The sequence below is a fragment of the Mesocricetus auratus genome, unplaced genomic scaffold (genome assembly GCF_017639785.1).
Source record: "Mesocricetus auratus isolate SY011 unplaced genomic scaffold, BCM_Maur_2.0 Super-Scaffold_100024, whole genome shotgun sequence".
NCBI lineage: Eukaryota > Metazoa > Chordata > Mammalia > Rodentia > Cricetidae > Mesocricetus > Mesocricetus auratus.
This window is the reverse complement of record NW_024429205.1, coordinates 20,426,830-20,443,934: the sequence shown is the minus strand read 5'-3', so window position 1 is coordinate 20,443,934 and position 17,105 is coordinate 20,426,830. Positions and strand designations below refer to the sequence as shown.

General features: G+C 50.7%; 2 protein-coding genes across 8 annotated transcripts; both read left to right on the top strand.

The window, feature by feature from the left end:
* The first annotated feature begins 19 nt into the window (after positions 1 to 19).
* Positions 20 to 13,717, top strand: Mpv17 (mitochondrial inner membrane protein MPV17). Of its 7 annotated transcripts, none has more exons than XM_021229239.2 (8): positions 20 to 112; positions 561 to 635; positions 9,144 to 9,307; positions 9,533 to 9,625; positions 9,710 to 9,805; positions 9,990 to 10,022; positions 10,236 to 10,288; positions 10,359 to 10,692. In XM_021229239.2, the coding sequence occupies exons 2-8, from the start codon at positions 566 to 568 to the stop codon at positions 10,579 to 10,581; spliced, it is 732 nt and encodes a 243-aa protein (XP_021084898.1). In that variant the 5' UTR covers positions 20 to 112; positions 561 to 565; the 3' UTR covers positions 10,582 to 10,692. The 7 variants fall into 7 exon arrangements, with proteins under 7 accessions (XP_021084898.1, XP_012971387.1, XP_021084900.1 ...); XM_013115933.3 differs by having other exon boundaries at positions 22 to 112; positions 9,192 to 9,307; XM_021229241.2 differs by lacking the exon at positions 10,359 to 10,692 and adding an exon at positions 13,340 to 13,717 and having other exon boundaries at positions 23 to 112.
* A 2,130-nt stretch (positions 13,718 to 15,847) lies between these two features.
* On the top strand, positions 15,848 to 16,883 carry Ucn (urocortin). The gene is made up of 2 exons (XM_040730930.1): positions 15,848 to 16,068; positions 16,330 to 16,883. Exon 2 carries the CDS (start codon positions 16,343 to 16,345, stop codon positions 16,709 to 16,711), a length of 369 nt encoding a protein of 122 aa, XP_040586864.1. The 5' UTR covers positions 15,848 to 16,068; positions 16,330 to 16,342; the 3' UTR covers positions 16,712 to 16,883.
* The last annotated feature ends 222 nt before the right edge of the window (positions 16,884 to 17,105 follow it).

Here is a 17,105-nt window from a genome sequence, read left to right as displayed (position 1 = left end):
CAGTGTCCAAACCGCAAGATTCATGCGGGCGGAAGGGGCGGGGCCCGATGCGGAAGTCCCTCGGCCAGCGCCGGTCACGTGGGAAATGGTTCCACGCATTCCTGGCATTCAGGTGAGTGGAGGATTCTTGGCTGGCAGTGTTTTGAAGCGCTGTGAGCCGTAAGCTCCTGCAAGTCATGTGACCTTCCAGACCCAGCTCGTAGTTTATTTCCGGTGTGGAGTTGCACTTTGGATGCAGCTTAGTTCCAACTTAACTAAACTCTGGATAGACGCTAGAGTAAGCCTGACCTCGTGAGCTCTGGAGGCCCGCAGGCCGCCTTGCTTTAGGACCCGGTTTGGGGCGGCAGAGGCAGCCTCTGGGAATTCTAAAGTTAGGCGACTGTCTCTTCTCCAGTTGTCTAAAGTGACCATGAGGCAGAACACTGCCCAGTAAGCAGCCTTTCTGAGGCTTCTGTCACTTGCAGATTTTCAAAGTGGAGAGAGTGAGCAAAGGAAATGGCAGGCGTGTTCTTTACTGTGAGGAGGGCCAGTGGGAGTGACTTCTCCTCTTGGTTTGACAGGAGGCATGGCACTCTGGCGGGCATACCAGAGGGCCCTGGCTGCACATCCGTGGAAAGTCCAGGTTCTGACAGCTGGTGAGTGTCTCTCTGGGACCAGGGTGACTAGAGTGGCTGATTTGAGGAGGAAGAGGCCCACATTACGGCAACTACTTCTTCCTACTTAGCCCTCCTGAAGGAGCTGACTTTGTCCCGATCTGTTCTGTTTTGGAAGGCGAGGTCCCAAAGCTATTCCTAAGATGTACACACTGGGGCGCTAGAGAGATGGGCCAGGTTAACAGCACATACTTGCTCTCCTGGAGGGCCCAGCACCCTTGTCTGGAACTCCAGCTCCAGAGAGATCTATCAGTCACCTTCAGCCACTTGGGGCACCTGCACTCTCGTGCACCCCACACACATAATTTAAAATAATTAAAGGCGATAACAGTAGATCTGAGAGAGAGAGAGATGCACACACAGTTCTGCCCAGTAAGACTTAGAGTCCTCACACACCTAAGTAATCCTTTTGCTTGCTTGTTTGCTTGTTTCTCAAGACGGTTTCTCTGAGTAACCCTGGCTGTCCTGGAACTCTATAGACCGGACTGGCCTTAGAGGTCCATTCGTCTCTCCCTCCCAAGTGCTGGGATCAAAGGTGTGTGCCACTGCTGAATGGCTTAAGTAGTCCATTCTTAAAAGCATTGCCCCCAGGAGACTGCCCACTTTGAGAATTTAAGTGTTTTCCTCCCCCATTTCATAGTGTGCCAAGCACACTCATATGCATGCATTGTGTCATAGGGGCCTCAAAAGGTCTGTTAGATTACTTGAGTCCATATTAGATCACACACCTAACAAGTGCTGAAGTAACTTACTCTAGTTTATTTTTCTTAGTATTTTTATTGTGAAGTGTACAAAACAGTCGTGTATCTGAAGTTTAAATAACATTAAAACCTTAGGACTTGAGGCCCTCTCCTCAGCTCGTACACCCCACTTCTGTGCTTCATTTTTATTTCAGGAGCCCTAGCCCAGGCTGACCTGACTGTGTAGCCAGACTGGCCTTGAACTTGCAGTAGTCCCGTCTCGGCCTCCTGGCTGCTGAAGTTGCAAGTGTGAGCCGCCGCAGCTGGCTGTGTGGCCACTGTGCTGAGCTTGGCCCCTTTTACATCCATGTCACCAGACAGGGCACTAACTGGGGCCTTTGGCTCCACGTCCAGTGCTGAAGCAGCAGCGGTGCACACCTCCATTTTGCTGGTTAGCTAGTACACAGGGTCAGGACAGGGAAACACCATCAGTTCTCTGGCCGTCACAGTAGTGCCGTGGAGGATCGGGTCATAAACACTCCTTGCCTATCGTTAGAGAAAGAACCCCCTCCTAAGGAGGGCTGTGGGCTTCCGAGAGGGAAGAGCGAGGCTGAAGGGCAGGGTAGGACTGTGGTTTGTCTCATTAGCAGAATAACCCTACATGAGCCTTAGGAACTACTGGCCAGAAGGTGGACCCCTTACCTCCCCCCTAGCCCCTCGATAGCTTCCTGCACCCTCCACCTCTTGTCCTCAGAGTGTCCGGCCTGCATGACTCACCTGGCTGAGTGTGTGGTGACTCACGCTGGACAGTGGCTGTGATGGGAACTGACACGCTGGGCCCTTTGCCCAGCCTCAGATTCCCTCAGGGCCCCCGGCTGCCAGATAGAAGGTCCCCCCTTTGCAGCCGTCAAGAATGGAGAGGGAAAGGCAGTCATGTTTCCTTACCTAAATGATCCATAGATGACAAAGGCAGAAACTAAAGCTTCAAGAGACGCACGTGTAGAAGTGGGGTTAACTGGGGTGTCTGTGGGGCAACTGGTGTGTCTGTGGGGTAACAGGGGTGTCTGTGGGTTAACTGGGGTGCCTGGTGTGTCTGTGGGGTAACAGGGGTGTGTGGGGTGTCTGTGGGGTAACAGGGGTGCCTGGTGTGTCTGTGGGGTAACTGGTGTGTCTGTGGGGTAACAGGGGTGTGTGGGGTGTCTGTGGGGTAACGGGTGTGTGGGGTGTCTGTGGGGTAACTGGTGTGTCTGTGGGGTAACTGGGGTGCCTGGTGTGCCTGTGGGGTAACAGGGGTGTGTGGGGTGTCTGTGGGGTAACAGGGGTGTGTGGGGTGTCTGTGGGGTAACAGGGGTGTGTGGGGTGTCTGTGCTGTATCTGGTGTGTCTGTGGGGTATCTGGGGTGTCTGTGGAGTAACTGGGGTGTGTGGGGTGTCTGTGGAGTAACTGGGGTGTGTGGGGTGTCTGTGGGGTAACAGGGGTGTGTGGGGTGTCTGTGGGGTAACAGGGGTGTGTGGGGTGTCTGTGGGGTAACAGGGGTGTGTGGGGTGTCTGTGGGGTGTCTGGGGTGTCTGTGGAGTAACTGGGGTGTCTGTGCTAGGCTCTCATATGTATATTTCTCCTGAAACTGCTGCATCCTTAGTTGGTCCTGAAGCAGCCTCCTAACATTTCTCTCAGTCTTCCTTCCTTGCTGCTCAGGCTATTTGGAGCAACCTACTAATAAAGGGTGGGATGGGCCTGTCTCGCCTTATCATTTTGGACTGTTTTCTGAGCACAGTGCCTCCAGAGATCCCATGGGATAGCTCACACTGGGAAACAGAACAGAGATTTCAGACTTGGAACTAGAAGACCAAGATCTGAATCTCAGAGCATAGCACTTAGTAGCTGCCTAATTAGTCCATGTCAATAAACCTTTTTGGGCCTCAGTTTCCTCAATTAGACTTAAAAGGTCAGTTACAGGAATTATCTCTGAGAAGAAGCTAGGGAAGTGTTATTTACTTATTTACTCACAGTACTAAGGTTGGAAGCTACAGCCTTGCACATGCTAGGCAAGTGCTCTCTCTGGATAATATGCCTATCCTTTTGTACCTTTTATTGTTTCTCTTACATAGTTTATTGTGCATGTGCACGCACATGGGTTACATGTGTGAAATCAGTTCTCTCCTGAAATTGACTGGAACTTTTTTAAATGTACATTAATCTTCCTATGGTTTTTTTTTCTTTTGGATTTTTGAGACAGGGTTTCTCTGTAGATCTGTAGGCTGTCCTGGAACTCGCTTTGTAGACCAGGCTGGCCTTGAACTCACAGAGATTAGCCTGCCTCTGCCTCCTGAGTGCTGGGATTAAAGGCATGAGACACCACTGTCCGGCTTCCTTCCTATGATTATTGGCATGTACAGCAGGCTCCTCTTTTGGGCTGGATTTGTTCCACTTTCCTTAAATCTAAACATGGAAAAAGTATCTTTTAATTGTTTTCACTTATTTTCTTGCTTGTTTGTTTATTTATTTATTTATTTTGAGGCAGGGTCTCACTCTGTAGCCCTGGCTGTCCTGTAACTCACTGTGTAGACCAGGCTGGCCTGGAACTCACAGAAATCCACCTGCCTCCCAAGTGCTGAGATTAAAGGGGTGTGCCACTATGCCAGGGGTGGTTATTTTCGATCAGAACCTCACTGTGTAGCCCAGACTTGCCTTAAACTATTGGTGTAGCTCAGGCTAGCCTTGAACTCATCAGTCCATCTACTTCAGCCTTTCAGTTGCCTAGGTTGTAGGCTTGCACCAAGCCCAGCTTATGATAAGTATCTTAGTCTTGGTTTTCCCAACAGCAGAGCCTGAAGCTATGATGCTGGTTAGAAAGTAAGCCTTCCAGGGGCTGGAGAGATGGTTCAGCAGTTAAGAGCACTGGCTGCTCTTGCAGAGGACCCCAGGTTCAATTCCCAGCATCCACGTGGCAGCTCACAGCTGTCTGTGACTCCAGCCGAGAGCAAGAGGCAGGTGAATCAAGGTCTGCGATGCTTGGGCGGAAGTGGCTAACACGCCATGGTGCCATGGTGTTTTGAGTCAAGTCAGAGTCACGACCAGGGCAGCCTGGGGAAAGGTTGACGGTGCATTCTGCAGTCTGAGTCAGCTTCAACCCTTCCTTTCCAGTCTCCAGTGGGCCCAGAGCCCAGGGCCCCGGGGCCACCTATTGCAGGCCACCAGAGCAGTAAAACCGTAGACACTGATTTCCTTGGAACCTGAGTGTCAGCCCAGCTGGGTTTAGACACGAGAAGCTGCAGAACTGTCAGTCTTGTCTCCTTTTCTTCGGCAGGGTACTTGTGTACAGTAGTGAGCTGAGCGCCCAGACACATCCCGGGGAATGTGCTTTCCCTTCTCAGTAGAGCTTCAGCTTCCCCTGGGCACCAGCTGGGAGTCCCCTTACTCATCAGCACCGCTGGCTCTGTGCCAGGGATGTCTTTACCTGGAGACCCCACCTCCTCTAGGCATGCTCCCTCATTCAGGAAGAAGCTACTTCCTGCCCATCTGCACCTCATCTTCCACTAACACTGTATCTTCTTGTACTAAGACTCTTTAAAAAACAAGTGTAGGATCCAATGGGAAGCAGGAGATTTGACTCTTGTGCCTTGGGAGAGCTGGGGCTTTTCCACTGATGGGCCCGGGATGGCTTCAAATAGACCAGTGTCTAGAGCCGAGCATCGTTTCCCCCACCCCTGAATCCAGTGGGGAGTGAGAATGAGAACTGGCATCTACTCAGAGGCATGATGTCATACTCAGAGCCAGTGTCCACTCAGTAGGCTCCGTGCCCAGCCTGGCTTTGGAGCACCACTGCCCAGCAACCTCTCACCCTGCCCCACCGGGGCTCTGAGCACTATGTCTCAAGTCCAAGGAGAGAGGAAGCAGATCATTATGCCATCCTGGTTAACCAGATATTGGAGGGGTTTGGGTTCTGGGCTGGAGAAAATGGAATAAAAAGTTTGGATATTTGAACCCTTCCTATTGAAGGCTCACTTGGACCAGGAATGCAGGCCTTGCTCTTGGCATGCACCAAAGTATTTGGCCATCCTGGAGTTGCTGCAGGTCCAGCGACTGCAGTCTCTTATAAGCAGAAGAGAAACTTCAGGATGGTGTTACATCAGAAATGAACAGACCTGGGTGGACCTCCAGAGTCCTCCTCATCTCATTGCTCTGAAGATGGCATGTCACCTTGTTTTGCCTCAGGCTTGATGGCTGTGGCTTGGGACCTGGACTCAAAGATTTGGGCTAGGGGCTACACAAGCAGTGCTCACACGCACCAGCCTCACCGCCACTACTCTTACATGCGATGCGCTGCAATGGAAACAACAGGTGCCATACTGTGGGTGTCTGAGAGTCTGGACAGGTCACCTCCATTTCCCCAAAGGAGGTTTATCAAAGCACCCCAAGCAATCAGGAACTACAGCCAGCATATACCATGTAACAGACACTAAAGCGGGGAGTCCTTCCCCAAGCCCCTGCTGTCCAGGAATCAGACAGTCTTAAGTACAAATACATACGGGCTACTCGTCATCGATTTGCCATGGAACTCACCCCTACAGACAAACAAGAAAACCTTTGAGAGGGGACTCCACTTACTCTTGTGGACACCAGGGCACCATAGGTAGTCTTCAATAGCTGGAAGCTTCCAGAACCATGACATTGGGAAATCAGTTCTCGTTCAAGTTCTGCCTTTAGCTTGTATGACTATTGATAAACCATGAAGAGAGGAAATATGAACATCTCGATTTTCCAAAAATATTGCTTCCCTATGGGAAACAAGGAACAGAGGAGATAGAAGTCTGGGAAATGTGCTTTACACGGTTGCCTATAAAAGTCTATGTTATCCAAGCAGTTCACTCTAGGAGCTTCACTCTTGTTGTATGCAATTTTTACTATCATGCAGATAAGCTTAGGTAAATAAAACTAATAGATCACCTTAGAAAATTATGCAATTAATGTGAAAATAAAAAAAAAAGTCTGGGAAATAATACAGAGGTGCATGATGGGTACATACTAAGCTTTTTAGTGTTTTTTGTTGTTGTTGTTGTTTGTTTGTTTTTGTTTTTTGTTTTTCCCAGACAGGGTTTCTCTGTATTGTTTTGGAGGCTGTCCTGGAACTCACTCTGTAGACCAGGCTGGCCTCGAACTCACAGAGTGCTGGGATTAAAGGCGTGCACCACCAACGCCCGGCTGCTTTTTAGTGTTCTTAAGTGTGTATGTGCCTATGTGTATGTATGTGCCTGGTGCCCCCAGAGACCAGAAGAGGCCAGTAGATCTCCTGAAACTGGAGTTCGACCTGGCTGTAAACTGCCATGTGAGTGCCAGGAACCAAATCTGGGCTCTCTGCAGGAACTGTAAATGCTAGTGACTACTGAGCCATCCCTCCAGCTCCTGGTTGGTTGGTTTGTATGTTTGTTTTTGTTTTGTTTGGTTGGTTTTGCATGACACAAGGTCTCACCACATAGCCCTGTCTGGCCTAGAACTCACAATGTAGATGAGGCTCTTTGAACTTGAAGCAATCCTTGTGCTTCTGCTTCCCAAGAGCTGAGATTACAGGCATGTGCCATCAGACCTGCCCAGAAAACATCTTTGCTGTGTGGCCCTTTAGGCTTTACTTAGGTAGCCCATGGCCTCTGAGCTTGCCTCTGCCTGTGCTGTGGCCCTGCTCCCCTGCCTTGAGCTGATCCAAACTCCACTCCTTACTAGGTCACTCCATCTTTCCCAGACTCCTAAATTAGGCGGACATATGACTGCCTACTTCCCAGACCGTTTGTGAGGATGAGCTGAATCCTTTGTGAACTGTCACCATCTTAATCAAAGTGGACTGTTGTCCCTTCATTCCCCAGGTGCTCTCAGCCTTCTTAGGGTCATTTGTCCCTTTATGCATTTTCCAGGAGAGAGCGCTGAAGATAGTCACAGCCGATGGCCACGCCCTGGCAGGAGGCGAGGCTAAAGGAGGGGGAGCTGACTGGGACCAGGCACAGTCTGTGTTCCCTGGCTCCTCACACTTGTGCCTGTCACTCAGGTTGACCCTAGAGTTCTTTGTGCCCTTCCCCCAAGCAATCTCATTGCTTAGGGCTGTAGGTTTTTGTTTCACTGTCTTCTGAGCACCTATTAGGGGCTTAGTTAGATGTGGGGAATGACAACAAACATATCTAGGATTCTACTCTGCCCCCCAACCTCCAGGAACTCTGACCTTGCCCTTGGGGAGGCCATGTCTGACTGGGGGAGACTCGGGGAAAGAGGCAGTAGGGACTTGATGAGATGCTAAGAGGAAGAGCCGCCGATGGCCAGCTGCCCAGGTCACCTAGGGTTGCCCATCACCAGCTCTAGCTTTGTCCAGTCGCCTCTGACTAGGTTGCTCTGAGGAAGGAGAGGGCATGGGGGGAGAGCAGAGCCGTGTGTGCAGCCAGCATGGACGTCAGAGCCAGCGCCAGACCAAGGAATGGGGTTGAAGGGTGTGTTTGCCCAGTGCTAATTGAGGGCATGGGGACAGTGGTGGCTTCGGATCTAGAGGGGACTCTCATTACGCGGTGAGATGGATGGGGGAGCTGGAGATCATGTGGTCACTCCCAAGTGGCCCTGCGACTGTTTGTTAGAAACCATCACGCCATCATGACAAGCTGGAGGCCCTAAATAGTGATGATTCCAATTCTGTCTTGGCTTCTAGGAGTGGGTGTCTATGCAGTTAGGGGAGGGGAAGCAGGCGCAGAGGTCTGAGGGGAAATGGCCCTGAGTCCTGTTGCCAACTCACTGGTGCAAAAGGGGAGTCTGGCTGGTTTCCGGTGTGTGTGATAGATGGCCAGGATGCTTCCTTGTGGAGGAGGCTCTTGTTATCGAAACAAGTCAACTGCTTCTCTGGCACTGTTTGAGCATATTTTAGAAATAGTTATCCATGCTGTTTTCTACCAATAAAGACCCCTAAACCCAAAGCAAAAGAAATCGGCCAAAGTCTAGCTATTCCTTATTCTCCTGCTCATAACCTGTTAGCATTTGGGGTTCTCAAATAGTGTACAGGAGTCAAGTTATCTGGCTCTCCGCTAACAGCACATAAAATCGTGTATAGGAGTCAAGTTATCTGGCTCTCTGTTAACAGCACATAAAATTGTGGACTGTCATTTCCTTGCTTCTGAAATAAGAGTTTAGATGGAACGTTCTGTGGGCAGGGGCTTTCAATTCTGGTCTCTACAGTTCTTAGCCCTGGACCTTGGGTTTTCCTTCTGTCTGGGATTTCTTTTTTTTTATTTTGTTTATTTATTTATTTATTTATTTTTGGTTTTACGAGACAGGGTTTCTCTGTATTGTTTTGGAGGCTGTCGGTCCAGCCCAGCCTCGAACTCACAGAGATCTGCCTGCCTCTGCCTCCAGAGTGCTGGGATTAAAGGCGTGTGCCACCACCGCCCAGCTCTGTCTGGGATTTCAGCCCTGGTTCCCTTACTGTATGTTCATAGATCCTGGCTTGCTCACCTGTGTTTTTCTGTCTCCCTCTTCCCTCTCTCTCTCTGCTGCCCCCTCCCACTTCCTTCATGGTTTATTTGTTTTAAGATGTTGTCTCACTGTGTAACCCCTGACTAGCCTGGGACTCCCTATGTAGCCCAGGCTGGCCTCGAACTCATAGCAGTCCTCCTACCTCCGCCTCCCAAGTGCTGAGTTGCCAGACATGCACTACCCCTCCTCATCCAGTTTTTGATCGGACACATGAGAGATGTCACCATTCAGTCAAGGCAGCAAGAAGGGGCTGGTATTTGCCAGAACAAAGTCCCAGGCCTCAGAGTGCCAAGCCTCATTTGGTCAACAGACTTACCTTTAGGGAGATGTCCTGACAACACCTGTGTGCCCTGCACAGGGTCACTGATGGGCCTAGGTGACATTATCTCACAGCAGCTGGTGGAGAGGCGGGGTCTCCAGGAACACCAGACAGGCCGAACTCTGACCATGGTGTCCATGGGCTGTGGCTTTGTGGTAAGTTATCCTTACAGTGGGACCGCAGGGCCTTGGGCAGTGGAATCGGTTCCCTGCCATCCTTTAGTTTCCTCTGGCCTCTCACACCTAGGCCAGCCCATGCCCTCTTTTTGTCTTAGAGTCTGCCTTCATCAGGATTTGGTTTCTGCTGCCTTGGGGAGGAGCTTGGTGATATAAAAGCCAAGGGTCTGTCACTCTGCCCGCTGCCCTGTCTTTTACTCTCAGGGCCCTGTAGTTGGAGGCTGGTATAAGGTTTTGGACCGCTTTATCCCCGGCACCACCAAGGTGGACGCTCTGAAGAAGATGGTGTTAGACCAGGTGAGCTGAGGGAAGGGGAGTGGGGAGGAGAGCCTGGTCAGGGCTGTGGGCATTCACAGCTTTCACTGGCGCCCTCTTCCCTAGGGGGCCTTTGCCCCCTGTTTTTTAGGCTGTTTCCTCCCCCTGGTAGGGGTGCTCAATGGAATGTCAGCACAGGACAACTGGGCCAAACTACAGCGGGTAAGTGGCCAGCTGCCCCAGGGAAGGAGAGGCAGGCACAAGGAGAGTGCTGGGCTCGGGAGGAGACGAGCCTAGGGGAGCTGGGGCAGGAGTTTCTTCTTGGAACAGAGTCTCTGTGCTATTCGTGCAGGGTGTGGCAGCTGCTTGGATGTGTGAGTGTTAACCATTCCCTCCATCTTTGCAGGACTACCCCGATGCCCTCGTCACCAACTACTATGTAAGAGTTTACCCCTCCTTTAGTCCAGAAATGCCCCGGGATTGGGCCCCTCTATAGGGATCGCTCTCTCTTTCCCCACATGGGTACCTTGTCCAGGGAAGCACCCACTTCAGCATTTTCTTATGTGCAGATTGTGGGGTGGGGCCCAGCAAGATGGGGAGTCTGGGTGTCACTTAGCGGGCACCTACTGACGTAAACATTTTCTTTTGATAGCTCTGGCCTGCTGTGCAGTTAGCCAACTTCTACCTGGTCCCCCTGCATTACAGGTATGACAGATCCCTACCCCACCCTGGAAGGAAGACAAACGATAGTCATCTCACCCTTGACCTACTTTAGGTCTTCAGCCAGCACGCTGTCCTGGTCAGACCTCCTCAGAGTCTCCAGCATTTCATTCAGAACCTTGGATCCTTCAGGGAGACTATCTCAGACGACCCCAGCTGACCTGTCAGCTCCACTGGGAGGCTTCTGTTCCCACAGACCTTTTTCCATCTCACTGAGTTCCACGTTTGGTGGCCCGTCTGCAGGGACAGTGCCTAGCTGTGGTACAGGGGCAGCTTAAGTTAGACAAAAGGTAGACTCATGCCAACTAGGAGCCTTATCTGGTTAGTTCCCCTTGGAGGATTACTTTGTCCTAGTAATAAAGCTTGTGGCTGAACTGCAGTTTAAAAAAGACAGGTGGTGGTGGCACACACCTTTAATTCCAACATTTACGAGGCAGAGGCAGGCGGATCTCTGAGTTCGAGGCTAGCCTGGTCCACCAAGTGAGTTCCAGGACAGGCTCCAAAGCTATACAGAGAAACCCTGTTTTGAAAAACCAAAATAATAATAATAATAATAATAATAAGTTCTGGAGAGATGGTTTAGTGATTAAAAGAACTTGCTGCTCTTTCAGAGGACTCTGATTTGATTCTCAGTGCCCACATGGTGACTCACAACTGTGATTCCAGTTCCCAAGGATTCTACACTTCATACACATACACGAAGACAGAATACCCATAAACATGCAAATAAGTAGCCCTTAAATAAAAAAATTAAGACTGGCATTCAAAAGGGGCTAGAAAAATGCACACAGATGAGGGGTCTTGAGAACACAGGAAAATATGAAACTGTAAAGCGGTGATATGTTGACAGTTTCACAAGTAACTTAGCTAAAAAGAATATAGATTTGTGAGCTAAATCCTAACATCAGAGACTTTGGTGGCACTCTTAAAAACTAAAGCAAGGTCAGCAGGGCGCACACCTTTAATCCCAGCACGGGGAGGCAGAGGTGGGAGGATCTCTGTGAGTCCGAGGCCAGCCTAGTCTACAGAATTCCAGGACAGCCAGGACTGCTACACAGAGAAACCCTGTCTCTGAGGAGAAAAAAAAAAGATTTAAAAACAATTTTTGCTTGGTGACACATGCCTTTGGTCAGTACTCACAGGTAAAGACAGTTGGATTTCTTTGAGTTCAAGGCCAGCCTGATCTGTATAGCGAGTTCCAGGCTGGTGAAGGCTACACAGTGAGACCCTGTCTCAAATCAAACAAACAGCCCCCTCCTTTTTAAATATGTGCAGCTGTATGCATGTTGTGCAGATGTATAGACTCAAGAAGACGACATCGGATTCCCTGGAACTGGAGTACAGACCATTATGAGCTGTCAGTTGTGTGTGTTAGGAAACAGACTTGGCTCTTCTGCAAAAGGCCAGGCATGGGGGTTGGAGTGATGGCTCAGTAGTTAAGAATACTATCTGCCCTACCAGAGGACCCAGGTTCAATTCCCAGCACCCACATGGCAGCTAACAACTGTCTGTTATTCCAAGATTTGGCAGTCTCAGACAGACAACATGCAGACAAAACACCAACGCACATGAAATGATAAAAAATTTTAAAAGGCCAGGCATGAGGGTGCATACTTATTACTAGAACACTAGAGAGGACCTACTACTGTGGAGACTTCAGTGGAACCAAACTAGGTCCTCAGTATGTGACAGACAGTTGGAAATAGGTGACACTGGACTATCAGAGGGCCCCTGGCAGCAGGACCACAATGTAAACCTGGTACATGAGCTGGCTCGTTGGAGGCCGTTCCCTATGGTGGGTGCCATACATACTCAGCCTTTTTTGTTTTTGTTTTTTGAGACAGGGTTTCTCTGTGTGGCTTTGGAGGCTGTCCTGGAACTCACACTGTAGACCAGGCTGGTCTCGAACTCACAGAGATCCGCCTGCCTCTGCTTCCGAGTGCTGGGATTAAAGGCGTGAGCCACCAACGCCTGGCACCATGCTCAGTCTTAATGCATGGGAGAGGGCCCCTGCCCTTCCCCAACCTATTGTGTCAGACTGTGTTGACTCCTCATCGGAGCCCCTACCCATGACGAGGAGTGGACTGGGGGTAGGGTGTGGGGGTGAGGGGGGGTGGGAGGGAGAACTGTGGTTGGAATGTAAAATGAAATTTTAAAAAAAGTGAAAAGGAAAAGAACACTAAAGAGTCAGAGGGGGGCCGGGCATTGGTGGCACACGCCTTTAATCCCAGCACTCTCGGGAGGCAGAGGCAGGCAGATCTCTGTGAGTTCGAGGCCAGCCTGGTCTACAGAGCGAGTTCCAGGACAGCCTCCAAAGCCACAGAGAAACCCTGTCTCGAAAAAAACCAAAAAAAAAAAAAAAAAAAAAAAAAAAGTCAGAGGGGGGAGGATCAGGAATTCAAGACTGTCTTTGGTGACATAGTGTCTACAAGAGTTCAAGACTAGCCTGAACTATATGAGAGCCTGAGAGTGGATAAATCACACACACACACACACACACACACACACACACACACACACACACACACACGGCTATTTTATATGGCAGGCAGTGCGCTATTTTGGGGAATGAAATCTTGGCTGGCATAAGGTGTACAGATGCATTTGGAAAGGTCTAGAAAGAGGCATGGATGACGAGTCATTTGTTGAAAGAGCTGCTGGTGGACTGGTGAGATGACTCAGTGGGTGAGAACTCTTGCTGCCAAACCCGACAGCCTGAGTTCATTGTTGGAACCCACATGGTGGAAGGAGAGAACCAGCTCGCAAAGTTGTCCTCTGAATCTGTGTGTACGAGTGCCCACTGAATCCGTGTGTACCCATGCCCACGCATGCACAGCTAGTAAATAGAGGGGGAGCTGTGGGAGTTACTCTAGCTTTGAGGCCTTCATCCGACAGGCAGCACTGCCTCCCCTGCTCCAAGCCATACAGTTCCTCCTCCATGGGGCTCAAAGGAAGGAGGCCCAAATCTGCAACTTTTTTCCATTACTCTCCCTACCCTACCCATCCTCCTCTTCACAGTCTATCCCTAACCCCTAGGTTGGCTGTTGTCCAGTGTGTTGCCGTTGTCTGGAACTCCTACCTGTCCTGGAAGGCACATCAGCTCTAAGCCTGCCTGGCTCCGTGGCTTGCACCTGGCATTATTGCACCTTCAGCCTGGAATGCTTGGCCATTGTCCTCAAAGGGAGTACATCAGGACTGGAGAGGTGGCTCAGCTGCTAAGACCATAGACTGCTCTACAGAGGACCCAAGTGTGGTTCCCAGAAGCCACATCACATGGCTCACAACCACCTGTGAACCAAGCTCCAGGAGCTCTGGTGCCTCTTCTGGCCTCCGAAGCACCCGCACTCACATGCACATGCGTGCAGATAGACACCGACTCATAGTTAAGCATAAAATAAAATCTTTCTTACAGTCTGTTGGTTCTCATGGTATGGAGTTGCTGATCAGGAGAGACTTGCCACTCTGAAGTGGCACATTTCACTCTAAAAATATAACACTTCTGGCCGGGCGGTGGTGGCGCATGCCTTTAATCCCAGCACTCGGGAGGCAGAGGCAGGCGGATCGCTGTGAGTTCGAGGCTGGGCTGGACCGACAGCCTCGAAAACAATACAGAGAAACCCTGTCTCGTAAAAAAAAAAAAAAAAAAATATATATATATATATATATATATATATATATAACACTTCTGAAATTACTGAGAAATTATAACATTGTCCCTCTGTACTGATGGGGACATGGTATGAGAATTGTGTCTTTTAACAACGTTGTCTTGTGTACACATCATAGAGTATGCTTGCACAGATAGCGACAGATAACTTCACATGACATCTGGATGCAGTGAGCTGTATTCTCCTGCTGCCAGTGTAACATGGTACACTGTTTTATAGGGAGCTTTTTTTTCCCTGTATGTACGACATTCTAAAGTAATGATAAATATAGCAAATTCATAATCCAGTAACATTGTCCTTTATCATTAACTTGCACATTCTGTACATAATTGCACAAGCCATACTTCCATGTTACTGGCAGCTTAGTATGTTTCCACCAGCATCATCACAAGTACATGTATAGTGAATAGAACATGACAACTAATGTTGCTAGGTGGTAGGATGTTTCAACTCTCTTGTACTTACATGAAGCCACCATTGTACAAGTTGTCATCATTGACTAAAAGATCTTTATGCAGCGTGACTTCTCTTATTCCTATACCACATAGTATATATTCCACAAATACTTGTAGAATAATATGACCTCGTCAACTTTACACCCATATTCCAACAATTAATACTCATCCTCCAAAAAAGTACTCATCCTCACTTTGTTTTTGAGACAAGTAGCTCGGCTGTCTTGGAACTTCCTCTGTAGACCAGGCTGGCCTCATACTCACTGAGATTCACCTGCCTATGTCTCTTGAGTGCTGGGATTAAAGGCGTGCGCCACTGATGCCCAGCACATCCCCACTTCCTATAGATACATCTTTCTGTCCAGTGTGCAGGATTGGACTCAGCCTTGTGCATGCTAATCAAGTACTCTAGCCCAGAACGTCTGTCATCCTAACTTTTCTGGGTCCTAGTGCCCTCTGAGACACTCTGAGTGTCTTTATGACACAGAAATAAATACATTATTATCTGGAGTCTGCAGCGGTCATGGATAAAACCCTTCAGGAGACACAGACATGTCTATAACTGGAGAGTGGAGCTGTTGATGCCTGGCCTTCATTTACAAAGATGGACACCAAGTCTCCAGAAGTGAGGAGCCTGCTCACACCATGAGTTGATGGCAGAGCAGGAACTGGGGCCCGAGTTTTCTCACTTCCTACCTAGGTGATCTTAACTAGAACGTAAAAAAGTATAATAGTAATATTGCTGTGGTTCCCGGGGGAAAAGCTAGCTTTGTCAAGCTCAGAACGATAGATCGGTGCGTTTCGTTCTGAAAGCCAAACACCTGTTTTGTATCATGCGCAATCTAACACCTGTAGATGTTAGGTTCTGCTGCTTAAGAAGGTCAAGAACCCTGACAGACCGCCGGGCGTTGGTGGCGCACGCCTTTAATCCCAGCACTCGGGAGGCAGAGGCAGGTGGATCACTGTGAGTTCGAGACCAGCCTGGTCTACCGAGCGAGTTCCAGGACAAGCTCCAAAGCCACAGAGAAACCCTGTCTCGAAAAACCAAAAAAAAAAAAAAAAAAAAAAAAGAACCCTGACAGACCAATTGGGGCAGAGGGCCTTTGGGTGGGACTGTGTCGGTCGAGTCCCTGCTGGTAGAGCATTCCTGATCTTAGTTTGGGGACTCGGTAGTCAGCCTGGGGACTGTATAAGCAGCACAGGATTCTCCTCCAGAGCTTTTGGCCAGATTCTCGGCTGCTGGTAACTTCAGGACCACGGACAGATCCACGGTCCTAGGGCCCCTCCCGGACTAGCCTGGAGCTGTTCTGTGTGAGGGAAGAACTCTGCATCCGGAAAGAGCAATCTTTATGCCTTAGCTGGCTTCTCCCTCCTCTACAGTCAGGGTGCTTCCAAAGCTAGCTCCAGGGTCAGTATGCGCGCCCCTCCGGGGGCTCGAAGTTTCTGGACTCGAAGCTGCCGCTGTCATTGCTTCTACAATCAGTTCATGTTCTTCGCTGACGTCAGTCGGAGCTGTCCTGGTGCTATATAAGGCTGTCGGCGGTCCCGGGACAGACCCTGTGCTCCCCAAGGCGTCTTCAGCCCGCCCCGAGGGACAGAGACTGGAGCTCCATCTTGCCCCGGGCAGACACTCCGACAACCTGTGAGTGGCTCGGAGCAACGATTCAGACTCCCTTAGCAGCAAGGTTGCACTCAGCCTACCCACTGCGAGCCGCCGGGAGGGAAGGAGGGAGAGAGGGGTGGAACCGGACTGGCTCAGCGGCTGGGGCTGGTGGGCAAGCTGTGGACACCAGGCAGCAGCTGGCGGGTCCCGGCGGGGGCACTGGGCATGCGGGAGAAGGGGCTCGTGTCACCTGCGGCTGCTCCAAGCGCACCTCACCCTATGCTGTCCCTGTGTGTCCAGGGCAGGTGGCACCATGAGGCAGAGGGGACGCGCTACGCTCCTAGTGGCACTGCTGCTCCTGGCACAGCTGCGCCCCGGGAGCAGCCAGTGGAGCCCAGCGACTGAGGCGGCGCCCGGGGTCCAGGATCCGAATCTGCGATGGAGTCCCGGGGCGCGGAATCAGGGCGGCGGCGCCCGTGCGCTCCTCTTGCTGTTAGCCGAGCGCTTCCCGCGCCGCACCGGATCGGGGACAGCAGGCGAGCGGCAGCGACGGGAAGACCTTCCGCTGTCCATCGACCTCACATTCCACCTGCTACGGACCCTGCTGGAGCTGGCCCGGACACAGAGCCAACGCGAGCGCGCAGAGCAGAACCGCATCATACTCAACGCGGTGGGCAAGTGATCGGCCCGGTGTGGGACCCCAAAAGGCTCGACCCTTTCCCCTACCTACCCCGGGGCTGAAGCTCACGCGACCGAAGTCGGCTTAGTCCCGCGGTGCAGCGCCTCCCAGAGTCACCCTGAGCACTCTGAGTGGCTTTTTTTTTTTTTTTTAAATAAAACTGCCCAAGAACTTAGCCTTTTATCGTCTGTCGTGGGGGAGCAACGGCAACTACAGAAGGGTGGGAACTTTGGGGGCGGTGGGGGTTCCCAGGCCAGAAGCAGACACAAGCATGCTAAGTGGGGCGGGAGAGGAAAGCTTTCAGTTAAGTCCCTGGGGCTCATCGCCCCTCCCCCCAGCCCGTCCAGATCCCGGAACTCGGGTCCTAAGACTCCACTCCTTCCGAGGTCTCGGGCTC

What these genes read in the sequence shown, in the direction of transcription:
- Mpv17 (XM_021229239.2), top strand. Translation starts at nt 566, where the DNA reads ATGGCACTCTGGCGGGCATACCAGAGGGCCCTGGCTGCACATCCGTGG. An exon ending in CCATGGGCTGTGGCTTTGTG is followed by an intron (nt 9,308 to 9,532) that starts GTAAGTTATCCT and finishes TTTTACTCTCAG; the next exon opens with GGCCCTGTAGTTGGAGGCTG. An exon ending in ACTGGGCCAAACTACAGCGG is followed by an intron (nt 9,806 to 9,989) that starts GTAAGTGGCCAG and finishes CCATCTTTGCAG; the next exon opens with GACTACCCCGATGCCCTCGT.
- Ucn (XM_040730930.1), top strand. Translation starts at nt 16,343, where the DNA reads ATGAGGCAGAGGGGACGCGCTACGCTCCTAGTGGCACTGCTGCTCCTG.